Here is a 19,857-nt window from a genome sequence, read left to right as displayed (position 1 = left end):
GATTTTTTGGCCAAAATCATATGTTCTTATTTTCTCATTAAGATTTCTTATCCATGTGTCATGATTTTAAACTAAATCTAGAGCTGATGGAACTCAGAGTCTTGGACAATCACAAAAAAATAAAATAAAAAATCGGTCAAGATTTTTGCTATCCTTTATTTAGGGCAGCTCCTAAAACTTTTGTTTTTCAATGGTGAGATTATAACACAAAAAATTTTCAATAAAAAAATTTGTTAGACTAAGAGGAATTATTGACTTTTGATTCGTAACAGAATGATCATGTTAGCATTTAGGCCATAATGATTGGTTTAGTCTGTTAAGCTTGATGTAAAGTATAATTACTTTCTAGTAACTGTTTTCATTTTCTTTAAACTTGTGAGTGAGATGGTGTTATTGTAATAGAAATTTCTCTATGGAATTTAGGGAGTTCTTCTTGATTTTCTTTAAGCCCCCATCCATTAATTGTTGGATCAAGCTATAGCATATATTGCATATAAAGATAACCGGATCGAGAGTGTATAGATCGACTTGAGAAAGACGTACTCTTTAACAGCTTGCTAGATCTGCATAGGCAGAGCAAAATCTTGAAACATTGATTCTAGTCTACCCCATAAAGCCATCAAAGCCAAAGTGCTATATGGCGACGGCAGGGTCAAACCCTAGCAGTCCCCATAAATAATGAAAAGTGTTGAGAACCATCAAATTTCCTAGCCGATGCTATTGCAAAAGCTTGTCATAGTGCTCAAGCTCAAAGCTGGTGTCATTCACTTCCCCTCTCAGCTTCTCATGCTTTTCTGTTTGATAACTTGAGAGTTGGTTGTACTAGAGGAACTCATTTGTAATTTTATTCTATTTTTAAAAGAAGAAAAAAACCTCCATTACAAAAATATGCATGTCAACGTTAATAATTCATGTGTCTTCCAATCCAATAGAATGTAAATAACTTGTATGGTTTGGCTACCCAAAAGTGATGGAAAACATACACTTATATATATTAATCATGATGGTGGTAATGAAAAATGAAATTAAAAAACAAAAACAAAAAAATCTCAAAGTAGGATTAAGTTCCTCTATAGTTAATAAGAGATTAATCCACAAAACTAATGTAGTTGTAGACTAATTTTCGTTTGGTCATTGTTATGAGATTGCAAAATAACTATGAAATCTGGTCAATATTTAGACCTATAAAACTTGCATCTTTCTGTTATAACAAAAAAATTTAACGCACACCACAGTTCAGATTCATTACATCAAAAGACTTCGCTATGTGGAGAACTGGAGAAGCATTTTAAGCATTTTATTTAATAGTTAGTACACTAAACAATTGCATTAAATGAATACTGAGTGGACATACATGTCACATACAGTTAACAAGTCGTCCTATCATTTATTCGCCTTCTTAATACAAGACCCAGTTCTTATTCGCATATGTTATCAACTAATATGATATACCCTTAGTTTGCATATTTGGCTTTGTAGTCGGTCCACAGCTGTTCGACCGTCTTCCCGAGCAACTGATTAAAGAAATCGTTACTGTAATACCCCGAAAAATCCAAATTAAATTCTGTGGATTTTTAGAAATGATTTCACGATAGTGGGAGCGAGTACGAGGCTCGGAGGAATTGTGGAATTAGTTCGAACGATTAATTTTCGAAAAAACGAACGTTATTTAGGGGGTCTCAAAAAGTGACTTTTTATACATTGGGAATTTGGGAAAACTTCCTTCATGAAAGTTGTAGAGGACATTAAACCGAGTGCGTGCATATGTGGTACGTAAAAATCGGAGTTCGTATGCGAAAGTTATAAGCAAAATATGAAAGTTACTGTTTATGGTAGATTGGTATAAATTTGAAATGTTACTGTAGCCAGGTAACTTTTCTTTCTTTTCTCTCTCCTTCCCCGTGCTCTCTCAGTCTCTCTCTTCTGCAACTCTCTCTTTCTCTCTTCTGCAACCTCCTCTTTCACCACCTCTAGACCACCAAATGGCGAGCTGCGAGCATCGATAGACTCGTCTCTTCCTCCTTATCACGCATGTGGGAGTTGTTTACGACGATTTGGCCGGAAATGTGGAGATCGAAGCCAACATTTTTACTGTAGCAAATTAGTCAACGCCGATTTCCGGCCACCTCCAGTCATAAACCCAGGTCCATTAGAAGCGCCTTAAGCCGCTCTTCATGCTCGCCAAGTCTCATAACCCAGATCGAAGCATGGAGGAAGAAAGCATAATTGGAAAATTTCACTGTACATCGGAGTGCTTAATTGTTCGGCTACTTCAAGGTATTTTCTGACTTTGTCACAGTTGAGAAAGTGATTGGAAATGTTGAGATGATGCTGTGGATGAAATTTGGTGGCCAGAGGAGGTGGTTGACCGCCGCGTTGACCGCCGTTGACCGCCCACTGACCGCCGCTTGTGGCGGCGTATTCGACCATATTTTGAGTTTTTATTATCTAGGTGATGATCTACGCATCCTTACGAGCGTTTTGATATATTACAAGGTCATTTTAGAAAACGTTGATAAATAGTGAATTTATGTTTTGACGTTACTATTTAACGTTTTTACGTTTTATCTTCGGTTTACGATCTGTGAGGATCTGACCATCGGTTTTACTTCAAATTTGGATATGATGATCTTATGACTGTCCCAGTGGCTTTGTGTGGTCATGGGCGAAGATCCGACCGTTGGATCTTCGTATAAATGTAAAACAATGATTCGGAAGGCGATTCGTGAGAATCCGACCGTCAGATTTTCGTATAATTTTATGGAGATGTTTGTTAGAGTGATTCAAGAAGATCTGACCATTGGATCTTTGTGATAATTTTGGAGGATGATCCTAAGGGCGATCCGTGAGGATCCGACCGTTGGATCATCGTATAATTTTGATCCGACCGTTGGATCATCGTATAATTTTGATCCGACCGTTGGATCATCGTATAATTAGGATCCGACCGTTGGATCATCGTATAAATTCGATCTGACCGTTGGATCATCATTAAATTAGAATCCGACCGTTGGATTTCCGTATATGTGTGGTTTATGAATGATTGCTAAGTTAAGATCGTATCTGACTAGGTGATTGACGGTTTGAGTTGGTGGACGATTGTGGATCGTATTTTGAGCTGAATTGAAGACGCAGCGGGATTATCGAGGTGAGTAAACCTCACGTGGTTCATATTACGAACCCAATACAATTAATTGCTTTATTTTGTTGCAATCATATGAACTATTGTTGGTGTTACTAGACATTCCTGTGTGAATGTCTGTATATATATTATTACGTGAAATAATATGTATTGTTGGAGTTGTGTTGAGTTATTGTTGAGAAACAATATATTGTGAGAGATATTGAGTTTATTGTTGAGAAACAATATATTGTGAGAGGTGTTGAGTTTTATTGTTGAGGAACAATAAATTGTTGTGATCTGTGGAGATCACTAGGTCACGAGGTGACCATGGCATCTATTAGTGAATCACGCTCTCGTACCGGGCTGGTGGTTATTAATAGTATTAAATCGTAATCACGTCTGTGGCCGGACGAGTGGTTACGTTCAGTTAGAGCTCTAGTCTGTCTGCCAAATGTGGAGTGAACTTATGAGTGAAATTGAGAGTAACTCATAAGTGTCAATATATATATGGTAACCTTATGAGGGAAATTGAGAGTAACTCATAAGGGTCTATATATATATATATGAGTCTGTCTACCAAATGTTGGGAAATCTTATGAGCGAATTTGAGAGTAACTCATAAGTGTCTATATATATATATGAGAGTGAGTGATCTTATGAGCTAAATTGAGAGTAACTCATAAGTGTCTATATATATATATGAGAGTGAGTGATCTTATGAGCTAAATTGAGAGTAACTCATAAGTGGCTATATATATATATGAGAGTGAGAAAGTAACGTGGGTTTGTGGTAGTCTTGAAATCTAATAAATCAACAGTTCTTTCTTGTTTACTCATACTGGCTGTAAAAAGCTTACCGGGTTTTGTGTTGTTGCAACTCCCGGTACACTATTCAAATTGTGTAGCGGGTAATCCTACAGGACAGGAGAACCAGGACGGTGATCGTGCGGTTAGAGCAATTGTTAGAGTTTTACAACAATTGTAAGTTGTGAGGTGTGTTATGCTCATTTGAGCTTTATAATATATTGTGAGAGTGAATTGTAATAATGAACTCGAAGTTTCGAGATTTGGTTTTTTGTAATTGTAATTATTCAGGTTTCGGATTTGAATTTATTATTCAAAATTCGGGGCGTGACAGTTTGGTATCAGAGCGTAAGGTGCATATTTGGTGATGTGTCAATACCTTCCGAGTGATGGCCCGTCTGCAGCGGATCCCCATCGTGTGCTCTTCGGTATTGGCTAAGTCATTGGGTATGCGTGAGTGTTGGGAGTTGTTTAGGCCGCTAGGTCGTTTAGGGAACGTGAATACCTTCCCTATAGTATTGACTTGGTTAATATGAATTTGTATTTGACTTATACTGTGTTTTAAGTGTTATACATGTCTTAGCCAAGCATACTATACTCCTTAGGTGATGGAGATTCGAAGGGGTTGTACTTAGAACCTTACAGTTGTCTTGTAGGTTCGTATTGGAATAAGTTCAGTGGCCGCGAGTTACAATCCTTGAGGAATAGGAACCTCTTGATTCAACTCTGTTAAGTCAACGAGGATTGTTTTATGGAAATGAGGTTCTTTTGATTGTTGAAGTGTTTGGTTGAAGACATGGTGTGGACCTATGCACGTACCTAGTGTGGATACGAGTATGAATTGTTATAAATTTTGTCTTCTTAAGTTGGACGTACAGATGTTTAGATGAGGTGTACGTATCAAGGATTAGATATCTTGTTTTATAAAGAGACGTCTTAGTGGAGTTTTGGTAATTGACATGTGATACGTGATTAAAGTGACTCTGAGGCAATTATGCTGACCTTGTGTGAGATTGAATTCTTAGTGTAGACTAAGAAGGTTGTGTGGTGATTTTATATACACTACGTGATGAACTTTTAGAAGGAAAAGTTATGAGTAAAAGTATGGGTTTTTCCCTGATGTCTATAGCAGACTTGTGAATATAGTTTTGTTCAAGTGAATGAAATTGAATTTTGAGGCCTATGTATGGTGCAGGAAGAAGCATGGAGGACATGTTAGAGTCAGGCAAGGGTTTGCCTTTGGTGATTGATTTTAGGTGATATAGTTAAACGCAATTTCAGATATTGATTTTAGTGACTTTGTTAGGTATCCATAGTGGTTCAAGTGAATTACTATGTGATATGGAGTTTGATTCGATTTCTGAATCGCTAAATGTTAGGGATTGAATTGTGGTGAGTTTTTGTTGAAGCAATTGATAGATGGAATTATCGAGATTCTATAAGAGTTGTAAGAGTAACTCTAAAAACGTGGGTTTTTCCTAGCTAACTCAGGATGTGTTTAGCTTTATAAATCCCTAATCCTATCGATGAAATTGTTGTGTTTGGTTTGACTCAGAGGATACTAGCTAGACCTCGATGCGACTTAATTGATTGTTGGATTCTTTTTGAGTGATTGTTTTTATTGCATCATTATGAAAGATGTGTGCAGTAGAGTTGTTTATGGTTTTGAAAATAGTATTGGGTGACCAAGGTTCGATCCTTGGTGTTGTTGTTGGTTAAACAAACAGGAAAGAAAACATGCACACCATCTTATTGAGTTTATATTACAAAAAAAAAAAGAAAAAAAAAAAAAAAGGAAAACGAGGACTATGCTGTACTAAGCCTAGTCAGCAGCTCCGGATGGGTTGAGGCTGAGCTCAAGAGAAACTGGAGATCCACGGTTGTAACCGCCTGAGCCACCGAAATAGTAATCATGTGCACTACCTTCCTCGGAAGTAGTCTTCAGGTTACCAAAGACGTCCTCGCCGTGCACGGGGAACAGAGGAAGAGTTTGAACCTCCTGGTGATCTCCTCCTCGTTGTTGCAGGGATGTTTGTCCTCCTGTTGTGCCAAAAGAGTTGGACTGGTATTAGTGTTGAAGTGTGAGGAAGAATATGAAACAAAATTTAAATCAAGAAATCCTTCATTACCAGTAGAATAGGTGGAACCAAAGTTGAGATCAATGGATCTACCATCATCAGTAGAACTAGTGGACCCAAAATTGATGTCAATGGATCCACCAGCTGGCCCAAAATTGATGTCGATGGATCCACTAGCACCAGTAGAACCAGTGGACCCAAAATTGAGATCAATGGATCTACCAGTACCAAGAGAACTAGTTCCCATGGGCACTGGAGCAGCCTGATTACACCTATTCATCTGCTTCTCTCGAGCCCTGACGTTCTGGAACCAAAAGTAAATGTTCTTACCCTCAACATACCCATACTGGTTCAGCTGGAGACAGATCTCGTGAATCTGCTCTGTAGTTGGGCACTTAAATCCCTTGACATAGTAAAGATCCTTGAGGATTCTTATTTGTTCTGGAGTAGGAATCCACCTGGTACGGCTTCGCCAGAAATCCATGTTGGCACTACTTCCAGCTGCTTGGGTGTTTCCTCCCTCCTCTGTTGGTTGCTGTTGTTGTGGTTCCATTTGTTGCGGGGTTTGGAGCTCCATTAGTTGCAGAGTTCGTGGCTCTTGGGTCATGGGGTGAGAGGATGTGGAAATCGAGGAATACATGGTTTAGTGTTTGAGGGAGATTTTGTTAGAAGGATTGGAGTTGTTGAACTGGTGATTGGAGATCTGAGATTCTCAGAGGAAAGATGAGATCGAATCTTCAAATGGAAGAAAAGATCTGAGAAAGAAGGATTGAAGATTTGGAGGAAAAGATTGAAGATCTGAAAGTTCAGAGGAAAGATGGGATTGAATCAACTAGATGGGAGAGAAGATCAGAAGAGAAGGATTGAAATTGATGAAGAAAGGATTTGAGAAGAGAAAGGCTGAAGAGTTGAGAGAGAAAGGCTTGAGCTCGGAAGAAAATTTCTTTTCTTTTGGAGTGAACAGTTTTTCCCCAGAATGCACCTATTTATAGAACAAGGTGAGCAGATCTCCACCGTTGGATGAACGATCTCAGAATTTGAATCCACGCGTTGGATTAAAGTCATCCGAAAACCCGGAAAAGTTGTTGGCGCGTGGAGAGCGTGTAAGGGGACAGGCCGAACCTCGAGATGCTGTGGCAGACAGCTTTAGCCGAAAGCAGATTTGACTGCCGTAAATCACGGAAGGGATAAGCCGTGACACAAGTGGGCCGTACTTGGGCCTGTCTCGGATCAAGGCATCACTGTAGCTGTGGGTGGAGGCCTGATGGGCCGAGTTTCAGAAACAGTTTTGGACATGATGGGCCGAGTTTCTGAAACAGTTTTGGATGAGTTGGGCCGAATTGTTGAAACAGTTGAAACAGTTGGTTTAAATAAAAGGATTGGTATGGATAATAACGTGAGCAGCCGTGCTCGAGTGGTTGAGTGTACAGTTCGTGTACAAGAGGTCTGAGGTTCGAACCTCGCCTCTCGTTTATTTTTATTATGTTCGTTTATGACATAATAAGTATAAAATTTGTACACATTATATTAAGCACAGCTTGTGCTCCAGTGGTTGGGGGACAAAGGTTTCGTGCGGCAGGTTGAGGTTTCGAACCTTGCCTTCCCCGTTATTTTATTTATGTCACTTATGACATAATAAATATAACACGTGAGCATATATTAATGAAGGCAGCTCTTGCTTCAGTGGTTGGGAGCAAAACCTTCGTGTTCGAGGTCGGGAGTTCGAACCTTACCTCTTACAAATATTTTTGGATCTCGTATATGCTTGATATACGGACGTATATACGATATGTACGGTATACATAAGTATATACGGTCTGTACGGTATGCATACGTATATACAGTTGTACGGTATGCATACGTATATACGGTCTGTATGGTATGTATACGTATATACGGTATGTACAATTTCATACCGTAGCCGAGCTGGAAGTTGGTGGGCCGATTGGTAGGCCCAAATAGTAAGCCCAAATAGTAAGCCCAATTGTTCGGCCCGATTGGTAGGCCCAAATGGTAGGCCCAAATGTTAAGCCCAATCGTTCGGCCCGAATAGTAGGCCCAAATGTTAAACCCAAAGTGGTTTGGGCCGGTTCGAAATGTGGATGGTCCGATTTCTTCAGGCCCAATTGGCCAGCCCTAGTGCTTAGCCCAAGGATTGAGCAAGCCCAAGTCATCATCATTGGGTGACATAATTTATTGGCGTACTTTTGGGGATGATTTGTTTTGAGTGATGCATCTCTATGGTTGTGAAGAGTGGTGCATGCTTAAGTTTTACTATGGAGATTTACCGTGATGCTAATTGAGTAGCGAAACACTTTGTGGGAGTGATTACTGTGCTTGTATGCCAGTACAGAGTGATGATCTATGTGAAGATCTATGTGATGATCTATGTGAAGATCTATGTGAGGATCTATGAGATGATCCATGTGACGATTTTGTGTATGTGATGTGGAGTGTTGTTGAACAGTTGTTTTGTGAATTTACATTGTGATGAAGGGATTTAGTGGCCATAGGAATGTATTTTTATACAAAGGATTGTGGCTTTGTAGATTACTACAGATTTGGAAAAGATGGAGATTCTATGATTAGGTCAACCTTAATCGAGAGGAATTGACTTACGCTTAAATTTCGGGACGAAATTTCTTTAAGGAGGGTAGATTGTAATACCCCGAAAAATCCAAATTAAATTCTGTGGATTTTTAGAAATGATTTCACGATAGTGGGAGCGAGTACGAGGCTCGGAGGAATTGTGGAATTAGTTCGAACGATTAATTTTCGAAAAAACGAACGTTATTTAGGGGGTCTCAAAAAGTGACTTTTTATACATTGGGAATTTGGGAAAACTTCCTTCATGAAAGTTGTAGAGGACATTAAACCGAGTGCGTGCATATGTGGTACGTAAAAATCGGAGTTCGTATGCGAAAGTTATAAGCAAAATATGAAAGTTACTGTTTATGGTAGATTGGTATAAATTTGAAATGTTACTGTAGCCAGGTAACTTTTCTTTCTTTTCTCTCTCCTTCCCCCGTGCTCTCTCAGTCTCTCTCTTCTGCAACTCTCTCTTTCTCTCTTCTGCAACCTCCTCTTTCACCACCTCTAGACCACCAAATGGCGAGCTGCGAGCATCGATAGACTCGTCTCTTCCTCCTTATCACGCATGTGGGAGTTGTTTACGACGATTTGGCCGGAAATGTGGAGATCGAAGCCAACATTTTTACTGTAGCAAATTAGTCAACGCCGATTTCCGGCCACCTCCAGTCATAAACCCAGGTCCATTAGAAGCGCCTTAAGCCGCTCTTCATGCTCGCCAAGTCTCATAACCCAGATCGAAGCATGGAGGAAGAAAGCATAATTGGAAAATTTCACTGTACATCGGAGTGCTTAATTGTTCGGCTACTTCAAGGTATTTTCTGACTTTGTCACAGTTGAGAAAGTGATTGGAAATGTTGAGATGATGCTGTGGATGAAATTTGGTGGCCAGAGGAGGTGGTTGACCGCCGCGTTGACCGCCGTTGACCGCCCACTGACCGCCGCTTGTGGCGGCGTATTCGACCATATTTTGAGTTTTTATTATCTAGGTGATGATCTACGCATCCTTACGAGCGTTTTGATATATTACAAGGTCATTTTAGAAAACGTTGATAAATAGTGAATTTATGTTTTGACGTTACTATTTAACGTTTTTACGTTTTATCTTCGGTTTACGATCTGTGAGGATCTGACCATCGGTTTTACTTCAAATTTGGATATGATGATCTTATGACTGTCCCAGTGGCTTTGTGTGGTCATGGGCGAAGATCCGACCGTTGGATCTTCGTATAAATGTAAAACAATGATTCGGAAGGCGATTCGTGAGAATCCGACCGTCAGATTTTCGTATAATTTTATGGAGATGTTTGTTAGAGTGATTCAAGAAGATCTGACCATTGGATCTTTGTGATAATTTTGGAGGATGATCCTAAGGGCGATCCGTGAGGATCCGACCGTTGGATCATCGTATAATTTTGATCCGACCGTTGGATCATCGTATAATTAGGATCCGACCGTTGGATCATCGTATAAATTCGATCTGACCGTTGGATCATCATTAAATTAGAATCCGACCGTTGGATTTCCGTATATGTGTGGTTTATGAATGATTGCTAAGTTAAGATCGTATCTGACTAGGTGATTGACGGTTTGAGTTGGTGGACGATTGTGGATCGTATTTTGAGCTGAATTGAAGACGCAGCGGGATTATCGAGGTGAGTAAACCTCACGTGGTTCATATTACGAACCCAATACAATTAATTGCTTTATTTTGTTGCAATCATATGAACTATTGTTGGTGTTACTAGACATTCCTGTGTGAATGTCTGTATATATATTATTACGTGAAATAATATGTATTGTTGGAGTTGTGTTGAGTTATTGTTGAGAAACAATATATTGTGAGAGATATTGAGTTTATTGTTGAGAAACAATATATTGTGAGAGGTGTTGAGTTTTATTGTTGAGGAACAATAAATTGTTGTGATCTGTGGAGATCACTAGGTCACGAGGTGACCATGGCATCTATTAGTGAATCACGCTCTCGTACCGGGCTGGTGGTTATTAATAGTATTAAATCGTAATCACGTCTGTGGCCGGACGAGTGGTTACGTTCAGTTAGAGCTCTAGTCTGTCTGCCAAATGTGGAGTGAACTTATGAGTGAAATTGAGAGTAACTCATAAGTGTCAATATATATATGGTAACCTTATGAGGGAAATTGAGAGTAACTCATAAGGGTCTATATATATATATATGAGTCTGTCTACCAAATGTTGGGAAATCTTATGAGCGAATTTGAGAGTAACTCATAAGTGTCTATATATATATATGAGAGTGAGTGATCTTATGAGCTAAATTGAGAGTAACTCATAAGTGTCTATATATATATATATGAGAGTGAGTGATCTTATGAGCTAAATTGAGAGTAACTCATAAGTGGCTATATATATATATGAGAGTGAGAAAGTAACGTGGGTTTGTGGTAGTCTTGAAATCTAATAAATCAACAGTTCTTTCTTGTTTACTCATACTGGCTGTAAAAAGCTTACCGGGTTTTGTGTTGTTGCAACTCCCGGTACACTATTCAAATTGTGTAGCGGGTAATCCTACAGGACAGGAGAACCAGGACGGTGATCGTGCGGTTAGAGCAATTGTTAGAGTTTTACAACAATTGTAAGTTGTGAGGTGTGTTATGCTCATTTGAGCTTTATAATATATTGTGAGAGTGAATTGTAATAATGAACTCGAAGTTTCGAGATTTGGTTTTTTGTAATTGTAATTATTCAGGTTTCGGATTTGAATTTATTATTCAAAATTCGGGGCGTGACAGTTACTGTAACCATCTCTCATCTTCTTGTTAAGTTCTGCCACAAACCCGTCTTTAAGGCCATTGCAATAATCCAGGAACCGTGCAGTTACGCTGTAACCCTCGTCCCAACTGGTATCATCACCGGGCTTTGCAAACGAGGAGGGTATAAAACCAGACTTCAAGGTCACAAACTCAGCAATCCCTTCTACCACTCCGGTAGGAGCTTGACCGTTTCCATTCCACTGCAATGAGTGTGTGATCTCATGGTAAAGTACCCAATTGAAGTCGTTTTTGAGGTTTGCTGCCGATAGGTCCTGAATACAAAGTAGTAAAAATTATTAGCAAGTGCAAGGTCAAAATTAGTATAAAAAAGACATTGATATACCGAATTATAAAGTGTTGTAGAAAATCTCAAATTTATCATCGAAATAGCTTTTCATGAAATTTTCATGACATTTGAATATCAAAAAGTTTATATGTCTTTCATCTCACGAGTCAACACGTATTTCAAAATAAAATTGCCAGAGTCCATCTCATATATTCACGGAAGCTGGGGATAAAATGTAATGATAAAATAATGAATCACTATGCCAAAAATGCTATCAGACAACAAAGCTCGGACGACAGAATGGTCATTTTCTGTCGTCTGAGTTTTTCAGACGACATTCAGACGACACATAAATTAAATGTGTTGTCTGAATACAATGAGAAACCATACTTGTTCCATTTCAAATATATGGTTAGATTCAGACAACACATAAATGTTGTCTGAAAAGATGGAAATTTTCTAAAATGAACCCTAGCAAAAATTTTAGATTTCCCTCCAACAAATTAAATTCTTTTCCCTCTCAATTGCCCAAACTCTATAGCTGACTAGTCAATGGGTGATATTTAGACAACACATCTAAGAAATTGTGTTGTCTGAATGAGGTGAGTTTGACTGTTTTGATTTTAAGTCTCTTTTGGCAAAACACAAAACCTTCGTGTTTTTCATTCCCACAAACATTAACTCTGTCTAAAACTCTCTCATCAACCAAAAACTCGAAGCTCACGGTGTCTCGAGGAAAACTCAGCCATCGATATCTCTCAAAACTCCTCAAATCTGAGAATCCTTACCCAAATCTAGTCTCTCCCTCAACCCCGACATACTTGCTGTTTCCATTTGCGTCTGGCTTAATGGAATTCTCCACCAGCGACTCAGGAGATTAGAGGAGGTTTGACTATTATTTTTTCGTTTGGGTTATTGGTAAGCCAAAACCAGGTAGAGCGACATCAACTATCCAAGCATCGAGTGTTCGGAAATCATATCAGACCATCAATTCGCATCATCAATTATTCGACAGTGTCAAGGTGAGGGATTTTCGAAATTAGATTTTCATCTAGAAGTTTGGGTTTTCAGTTTTTTGCTTTTGTTTTTGTTCTGAGTTAATGTTTTTGCGATTCTTTCTTCTTCTCATGATTAGAGTGCGGATTTGGGCAAATCTGGGTGTCTTTATTAGTTTATGTTTGCGGATCTTGGAGCCCAACACTGCAATAGCGGCTGCAATATTTGAATTAAAAGGTAATCTCGGTATGTAGGTTCTTATGTTTTTTAGATTTTGGCTTCTACGTTTTATGGCTTGAATGGGTGCGATAACTTTGAGAAAGTTCAAAGCCTATTGAAAACCTTTGTGTGCAATGGATGTTGCAGACAGATAAACGTAAGATTTAGAAAGTGTTATGGTATTATGGTCACTGCTTTCTGTATTATGGTATTTCTGCTCACTTTCATTTGGTAAGGTGGGTCTTCCTGTCTACTTTGGCTTGGTTTGTAATTTATGTTTGTTCTTATGTTGCTTTTGCAGGAAAAGTTTGAGTATCGTAGCGGAAAACATTGTTAACTTTTAGGTATGGCTGTTGCGATTTTGTTGTTTTATATGAGTTTCTTTGTGAAATTAGCAATAGAATTTTTAAGTCTACAATCTTTATCAAGGAGATTGTATGCGAGCATGGATTTTTGGTTGGGTTCAATCTTCTATTTTAGGGTTTTTTCTGGAAATTGATTTGGGGTTTCCTAAAATTCCATTTAGTTGTTAGGTGTCTTTCTTTGATTTGGGTTGGGGGATATTGAAATAGATTAAGGTGTTCGGGTTTTGTCTTGGTAGTGAAATTTGTTGTTTTTGAATTTATGGATTTGGTGCTGTGGTTTATGAATTCAGGGATTCAGATTTGTGTTGTTGCTTGTTATAGCATTGCTGAATTGGATGGAAGAAAGAATGCATCCCTTTAATCAGGTAAATGCTCAGATCCTTGTATGCAAATCAATTTTTCTTGCTTCGTTTCATCTGTGTTTTGTAACACCTTAAAGTAAGGCTTCATTAGTTATTCATCATTGACTTATATATGAAATCACTGCAATAACTAGACCAATTACAATTCTTGGATGTCGATCAGATGTTGGATGTATGTCTGTCTTCATTATATTCTAAGGTGCTTCTGATGCTTGCCTTCAGGAAATTCTTTTGAGCTCCAGAAAGTTGGACGGTTTGCCTCGTGGCATAATACAAGCTAGGTCGGATTTAGAACTGAGGCCTTTATGGCTGACTAGTTCAAAGTTAACGGTAATACTCTAATTGTCTTGTTTTTATGTTTTTTCTTGCATGTCTGCGTACTCTCTTTAATTGAACACCGGTAGATGATTGCTAGATTGGTAGGCTTTAATGGATAAACAGAAATTTCTTTATTGTAATTATTGTGCTGATGATGACACTTCTCTGATTTTGGGGTGGTTATAATGATTCAGGTTGATTAAGCAATCACAATTTACTGGCTATTGCAGCTGGTATTAAGCAGAAACATAGTGTTGATGATATTGTGCAAAAGGTAATAGATTTTTCTACACAGTGTTTAAAATGCTATCAAGAGACATGCTTGACCTAAATTTACCAATTTCAGTTTCTTCCAGAAAACTTTACGATTATACTATTCCATTATGATGGGAATGTTAAAGGGTGGTGGGATCTTGAGTGGAGTAACCAGGCCATACACATAGTTGCCCACAACCAAACAAAGTGGTATGTTAGCAGTTGCAACATGATTCTGTGAAATTCTCTGGCATTAAGCAACTATTCTTTTTATTCTTTATATATATATATATATTAGTTTTATCTGAAGTTTAGCAGCAGTCTGAATATTTCAAGTGTGAATCATCTTGCTGAAATGTGGTAATGTATCTAAAAATAATGCAATTTGTCTCCTCTTACAGTTGGAGTTATCAAAGAGCAGGTCCTACTTTAATTTGCTGTTCTTGGATTTTCTCATTTCTCTTCTTTTTGGGTCTTTGTAGGTGGTTTGCAAAACGATTTCTACATCCAGATGTTGTGTCCATTTATGATTACATATTCCTTTGGGATGAAGATTTGGGGGTTGAGGATTTTAAAGGTATTATTCTGGTGTTATATACCCTTAATTACAATAGTCAGTTTAGAGAGTTATTTGAATACATGCTGGAATATCCAAAGAAAATGTTATGATCTTGATGACTCAAATCTTGCAAATGCACTAAGATTAATATATATATATATATATATATATATATATATATATATATATATAGTAGGGGGGCAATTGAATACTTGTACTTAAACATCTTTGTTATATGTTTGACTAGTAAACTTATGTGGCACACTGAAAAGAGAATTTGTCAAAATATCTGCTCTCTGCTTTTTCAATATCTAGTGTCACAGTTGGAGATGGTGCTGTTGGAAAGACTTGCCTTCTCATCTCTTACACTAGCAACACTTTTCCTACTGTATAAAGTTTCTCACCTTCAACTCCCATATAAATCCCAGTCCTGTCATTTCTGTTAATGGCACTGTGTTTCTTTCCTTCATGTCTTTTCCCTTATTGTTGTTTTCTTCATTGTTTTAATTCCTGAAGGATCTTTGTTCTTTCTGTTTTCATTCACTTTTTCTTTTTCTTGACAGGATTATGTTCCAACTGTATTTGACAACTTCAGTGCTAATGTTTTGGTTGATGGGCAGACTGTGAATCTGGGTCTCTGGGATACTGCTGGTACTATTTCTTTCTACCTCTCTTAGAATTTTGATGCTTAAGGAGGTTAAGTACTTTTTCATAGCCAACCGTAGAAGTTGATAATCCCAAGTTTAGATATTAGTCAAAGAATAATTAAAACTGTAATTGATTAATGCTATTCTATAAATTTTCCAACTCCCTTCATAATGATATTTTGATGTTTCAAACATGTCAAAGCTTGAGTAATGTGAGAAAAAATGGGAGTGAACACCACACTTGCAGGAGATCCCGAAATAGGTCCCAACTAGGAAAAACATAATGAAATTTTTATCATATATTGGAAAAAACAAATGCATTTCGATGGTAGCTCATCCATGTATAACAACCATCAAAGACAACGTCAATGAACTTTCTCTTTTGCTTTGGAGGAAAAAAAAAATCACCTAATGCATATATAGTACCTTTCTGAGCTGATTAACACTAGCATATATGGATACAATGCATACATGATCATATTGTTTGAAGTAGTTATAAAGCACTTCTCTAATCAATGAGTGCTTGATACTGTTAATTAGTATTATTTAAAGAATATAATGTAACCTATATTATGCAGGTGAAGAAGATTATAAAAGGTTGAGGCCTCTTAGTTACAGAGGAGCTGATATTTTTCTTCTTGCCTTTTCTCTCATAAGTAGGCCTAGCTATGAGAACATATCAAAGAAAGTAAGCTCCTTTTTCTCTACCAAGATTCTACCCTAAACTCAAAATTCACTTTTTCAATTTGTACATGCACCAAATGTATAATACTAATCAGATTCTATGTGTTCTCTCTTCTCTTTTGACCTGTTGCATGTTATGTTGGAGAAGTGGCTTTCTTTTGATCATTTGTGAGTACTGTAGTTCTATTTCTAATGGAAAATAGTCCATTGTGTGATTTGTGATTTTGGGTTTTGGTTAGTATTGATTAAAGAGTTGGTTCAGACTTGAAATTCACCGTGGTTGCTGAGAATGATTGGTGTTTGAGTTAATCAGTTGAATATTTTGCTGTAATTTGGTTATAATCAGTTACATATTGGTTTTTGTTAATCAGTGCTTACCATATGCAATGCTCTCACGATGCTGTATGTGCCAAGCTAAACTTTTTAATCAAATTATCTTCAACTTGTTAATCTTTACCTTCTAAATAGACACAAGGAGCAATTACTGACATTATTGTTTGCTGCATAGCCTGCACTCCTCAACTTTAGAAGATTATTGCTATGTTTCTTCCTTCACACTAAAATTACAACTTCTGTTTTTAGCTTCTCAAGGACGAGATTCTGGATTTGCATTGGTTGTTACTTTGGGGTCATCAATTGACTAGAGGCCTTCAAAATCATCCTAAAATTGTTTTTACCTATGGCAATATATACTGCTGTTTAGTGCTGTTTGAAATTTAATTTCTATTTTAGAATGGCGCTCTTTGTTTTACAAGGGAGATTTCAAATACCATTGTTTTCAGCTAGCATGCTTTTTGTTCAGTTGTGCATTATATGGTGTGATCTTGTTCTAAAAGGTTAACAGAAGATTACGCTGTGGCATATATGGGATAATCGCTTTGATCTTCAAAAGTCTCTGTAGCAGAAATATTGATTTAGTTTTGACTCTGCAGGACAGATGTGGTATCATTAATCATTGCCGCATGGTCGATTTAAACATGGTTTCAGTTGCTGTAAATTTTGTTGCTTTTTGGAGGCTATTGATTACTTCCCAATCTTTAGATATTTAAGAATTAAACTTTGATCTGATATAAGGAGTGCCCTCTACACTTGAAAGAAACAATATCCAGTGTGTATTTTGCTGCACCAAGATGTGCTGATCTGCCAGAGTTGCTTCAAGTTCAAATCTGCCTTCACCAAACATGATCAATAGTATGAGATATCAGTGTTTTTTGGGTTCCATTTGTTGATCATGCCAACTGCTATGGGTTATTGAACTGATGTTTACTAAGTTTAGCTCCATTATGAATGTATGTATAGCTGCAGTAACAGATTAATCAAATATTGGTATTTTTATGAATGGATTCCATATTTGATGAATGCATTGGGTAGTTTCCAGATTTACATAATTGTGACACAACGAGAATACAAATGTCATCTGAATTAGAAAGCAACAACAAAATGAAATCCAAATATGTTGTTGGACATATCTAAGAACAATAGAAACAAGAAAAAATATGTTGTTACTTGTGCACTCAAACAACAGAAAATTGTCATCTGAAATAAAAAGCAACAACAAAATGAAATCCAAATATGTTGTTGGACATGTCTAAGAACAACAGATACAAGAAAAAATATGTTGTTACTTGTGCACTAAAACAACAGACAAATGTTATTGTAGGCTACTAAAGACGATAGATAAATGTAATCTGAACTGAATGCTAATAACAGTTAACTGTTATTGGAATTTGAATAAAACAACACTAAACTGTTATTATAATTCCATTCAGACAACAGATAGGATTTCATATCTTCTACTTTGGTGCATTCAAACCACATAAATGACCATTTTTCTGTCTTTGGAATAAGCATTAGATCATACAAATTATAAGGAACTGTTATTTGTTTCCAGATTACACGACATTTATCTGTCGTTTGAATTCACTAGTACAAACAGTTAGCACATGTCTTGATTTCATCAGACAACAGAAGACCTAACAAATTTCTGTTGTCTGATAAATAAGACGACAGAGGAAATCTGTCGTCTGATGCCCCAAGAGACGGCACCGTACTAGACAACAGAAATTTTTTTCATCAGACGACAGATCTCCTCTGTCGTCTGATTGCTTTTTTGGCATAGTGAATTATGACAAGAAAATTTTCTTATACTTGGAGATTGCTATGTGTATATATTAGTCAAAAGAAATACCAAGGACGAAAAAACTTTTAACGTAAAATATTGGAAATCTTGACTATGTGTATTTGTACCTCGATGTACTTGGCTGAAACATGAATAATGTCATTGCTGGAGACTGCAATGCCTTCTCTCTCTTCGACGAACAAGCTTATGCGCGGCGTGTCCCTTCTCTCTGCAGCTGTAGTTTGCTTAAAGAGGTTCCAAATGAATTCAGTCGCGTCTCTCATTCTTTGCTTGGTGTAGTCCACGCCCAGCTCGTCTCTAAAACGGACTCCGCCAGGGGTGCTGAGAGCCCGGTTCTCGACGATGTACTCAATAGCTTGAGTTTCATGGACAGTAGCTAGGGCTAAGAGAGAAGCAAAGACCAATGAAAGGAGAAAGCGAGCCATGGTGTTTGAAATGATTTACCAAAGTGACTGTAATTTGTTATGCACCAAGTGTTTGCTCTTTGTGGTTTATATAGAGTTTGGTTCTGCAAGACATGGTCAGCATTAGGGTGTTTCCTCACCAATATTCATTAAGAGTCATGTACGTAAGGAACTAATCCATCTTTGATTTGTATTCAATTCAGTTAACTGATACGGTCATAGTACGTCTTGTCACCAAAACAAAAGTCCTAGTAGTCTGCTTGACTTTGAGTTTCCCAGCACTTTTAAATGTAGAGACCGGTGATTAAGGGGTTGAAATTAAATGTCTTCGTTTTCCTTTTTTCCTTTCATTTCTAGTAATATATTGACTTGTGTCCAAATCATATACAGATCAAAGGGTGAAGAAAGAATTGATCAAGTCCAGCAAGGTACCCTTTTGAGTTCGGCCCATAAATGATCAAGTTTCAAGATTTTAATCAATGACACAATGTTAACCAACAGGATGATCCATTAGTCGTTTTGGCTAACATGACTACTGTAAAACAACTTTGTTAAGGAGGAGGACAGAATGGATGACTTGATTTGTTAAGTTTTTTTGGCTACGGATCTGCTCTATGTTAAGAAAAGGAGGAGGACAGAACTCAATTTGTTTAACAGTTTTTTGGCTACGGATCTACTCTATGTTAAGAGTTTTTTGGCTACGGATCCACTCTATGTTAAGAGTTTTTTGGCTACGGATCCACTCTATGTTAAGAAAAGGAGGCTCCCAAAGTGGTGAGAATCATAAACTAGTACGAACTGAGAATTTGAAATATAGGCCAAGATATGGGATCTTGATGGATCATTGATCATTTAATTAAGAGAACTAATGGCAAAGAAGCAGAAAAACAAAGTTCAAAGAGTTAATAATAGATGTATATTAAGCTTTGAATGCAGAACCTAACTTGTACCAAATGGTTATCCTCATTCGTTAGTGAAAGGGTTCACAGCTTAAGGATCAAACATTTGCCTATAGGCCAACACAGATATAGGATCTTGATGGAACATTGATCATTTAAGAGAACTAATGGCAAAGAAGCAAAGTTCAAAGAGTTAATAATAGATATGTATTAAGCTTTGAATGCAGAACCTAACTTGTACATAGAGATAAACACAATGGTTATCCTCATTCGTTAGTGAAAGGGTTCACAGCTTAATTAAGGATCTGTTGAAGGAATATCGATTTAGTGTGCCTT

At 37.4% G+C, this 19,857-nt stretch overlaps 1 protein-coding gene and 1 long non-coding RNA gene across 3 annotated transcripts; one reads left to right on the top strand and one right to left on the bottom strand.

Moving 5' to 3' along the window:
• Window positions 1-1,268: 1,268 nt before the first annotated feature.
• On the bottom strand, window positions 1,269-18,690 carry LOC133735873 (uncharacterized). Its single transcript, XM_062163314.1, has 3 exons — window positions 18,326-18,690; window positions 11,376-11,659; window positions 1,269-1,539 (listed from the first exon to the last, which is right to left on the bottom strand). The coding sequence occupies exons 1-3, from the start codon at window positions 18,641-18,643 to the stop codon at window positions 1,455-1,457; spliced, it is 687 nt and encodes a 228-aa protein (XP_062019298.1). The 5' UTR covers window positions 18,644-18,690; the 3' UTR covers window positions 1,269-1,454.
• On the top strand, window positions 12,308-14,691 carry LOC133735874 (uncharacterized). Of its 2 annotated transcripts, XR_009859319.1 has the most exons (8): window positions 12,308-12,695; window positions 12,809-12,906; window positions 13,190-13,232; window positions 13,544-13,618; window positions 13,838-13,945; window positions 14,128-14,207; window positions 14,290-14,398; window positions 14,671-14,691. It is a non-coding gene; the product is annotated as an uncharacterized LOC133735874 (long non-coding RNA). The 2 variants fall into 2 exon arrangements; XR_009859320.1 differs by lacking the exon at window positions 14,671-14,691 and having other exon boundaries at window positions 14,280-14,337.
• Window positions 18,691-19,857: the final 1,167 nt, after the last annotated feature.

Source organism: Rosa rugosa, chromosome 3 (assembly GCF_958449725.1).
Source record: "Rosa rugosa chromosome 3, drRosRugo1.1, whole genome shotgun sequence".
Taxonomy (NCBI): Eukaryota; Viridiplantae; Streptophyta; class Magnoliopsida; order Rosales; family Rosaceae; genus Rosa; species Rosa rugosa.
Note: the sequence above shows the minus strand (reverse complement) of the source record. Positions and strands in the feature narration are given on the sequence as shown.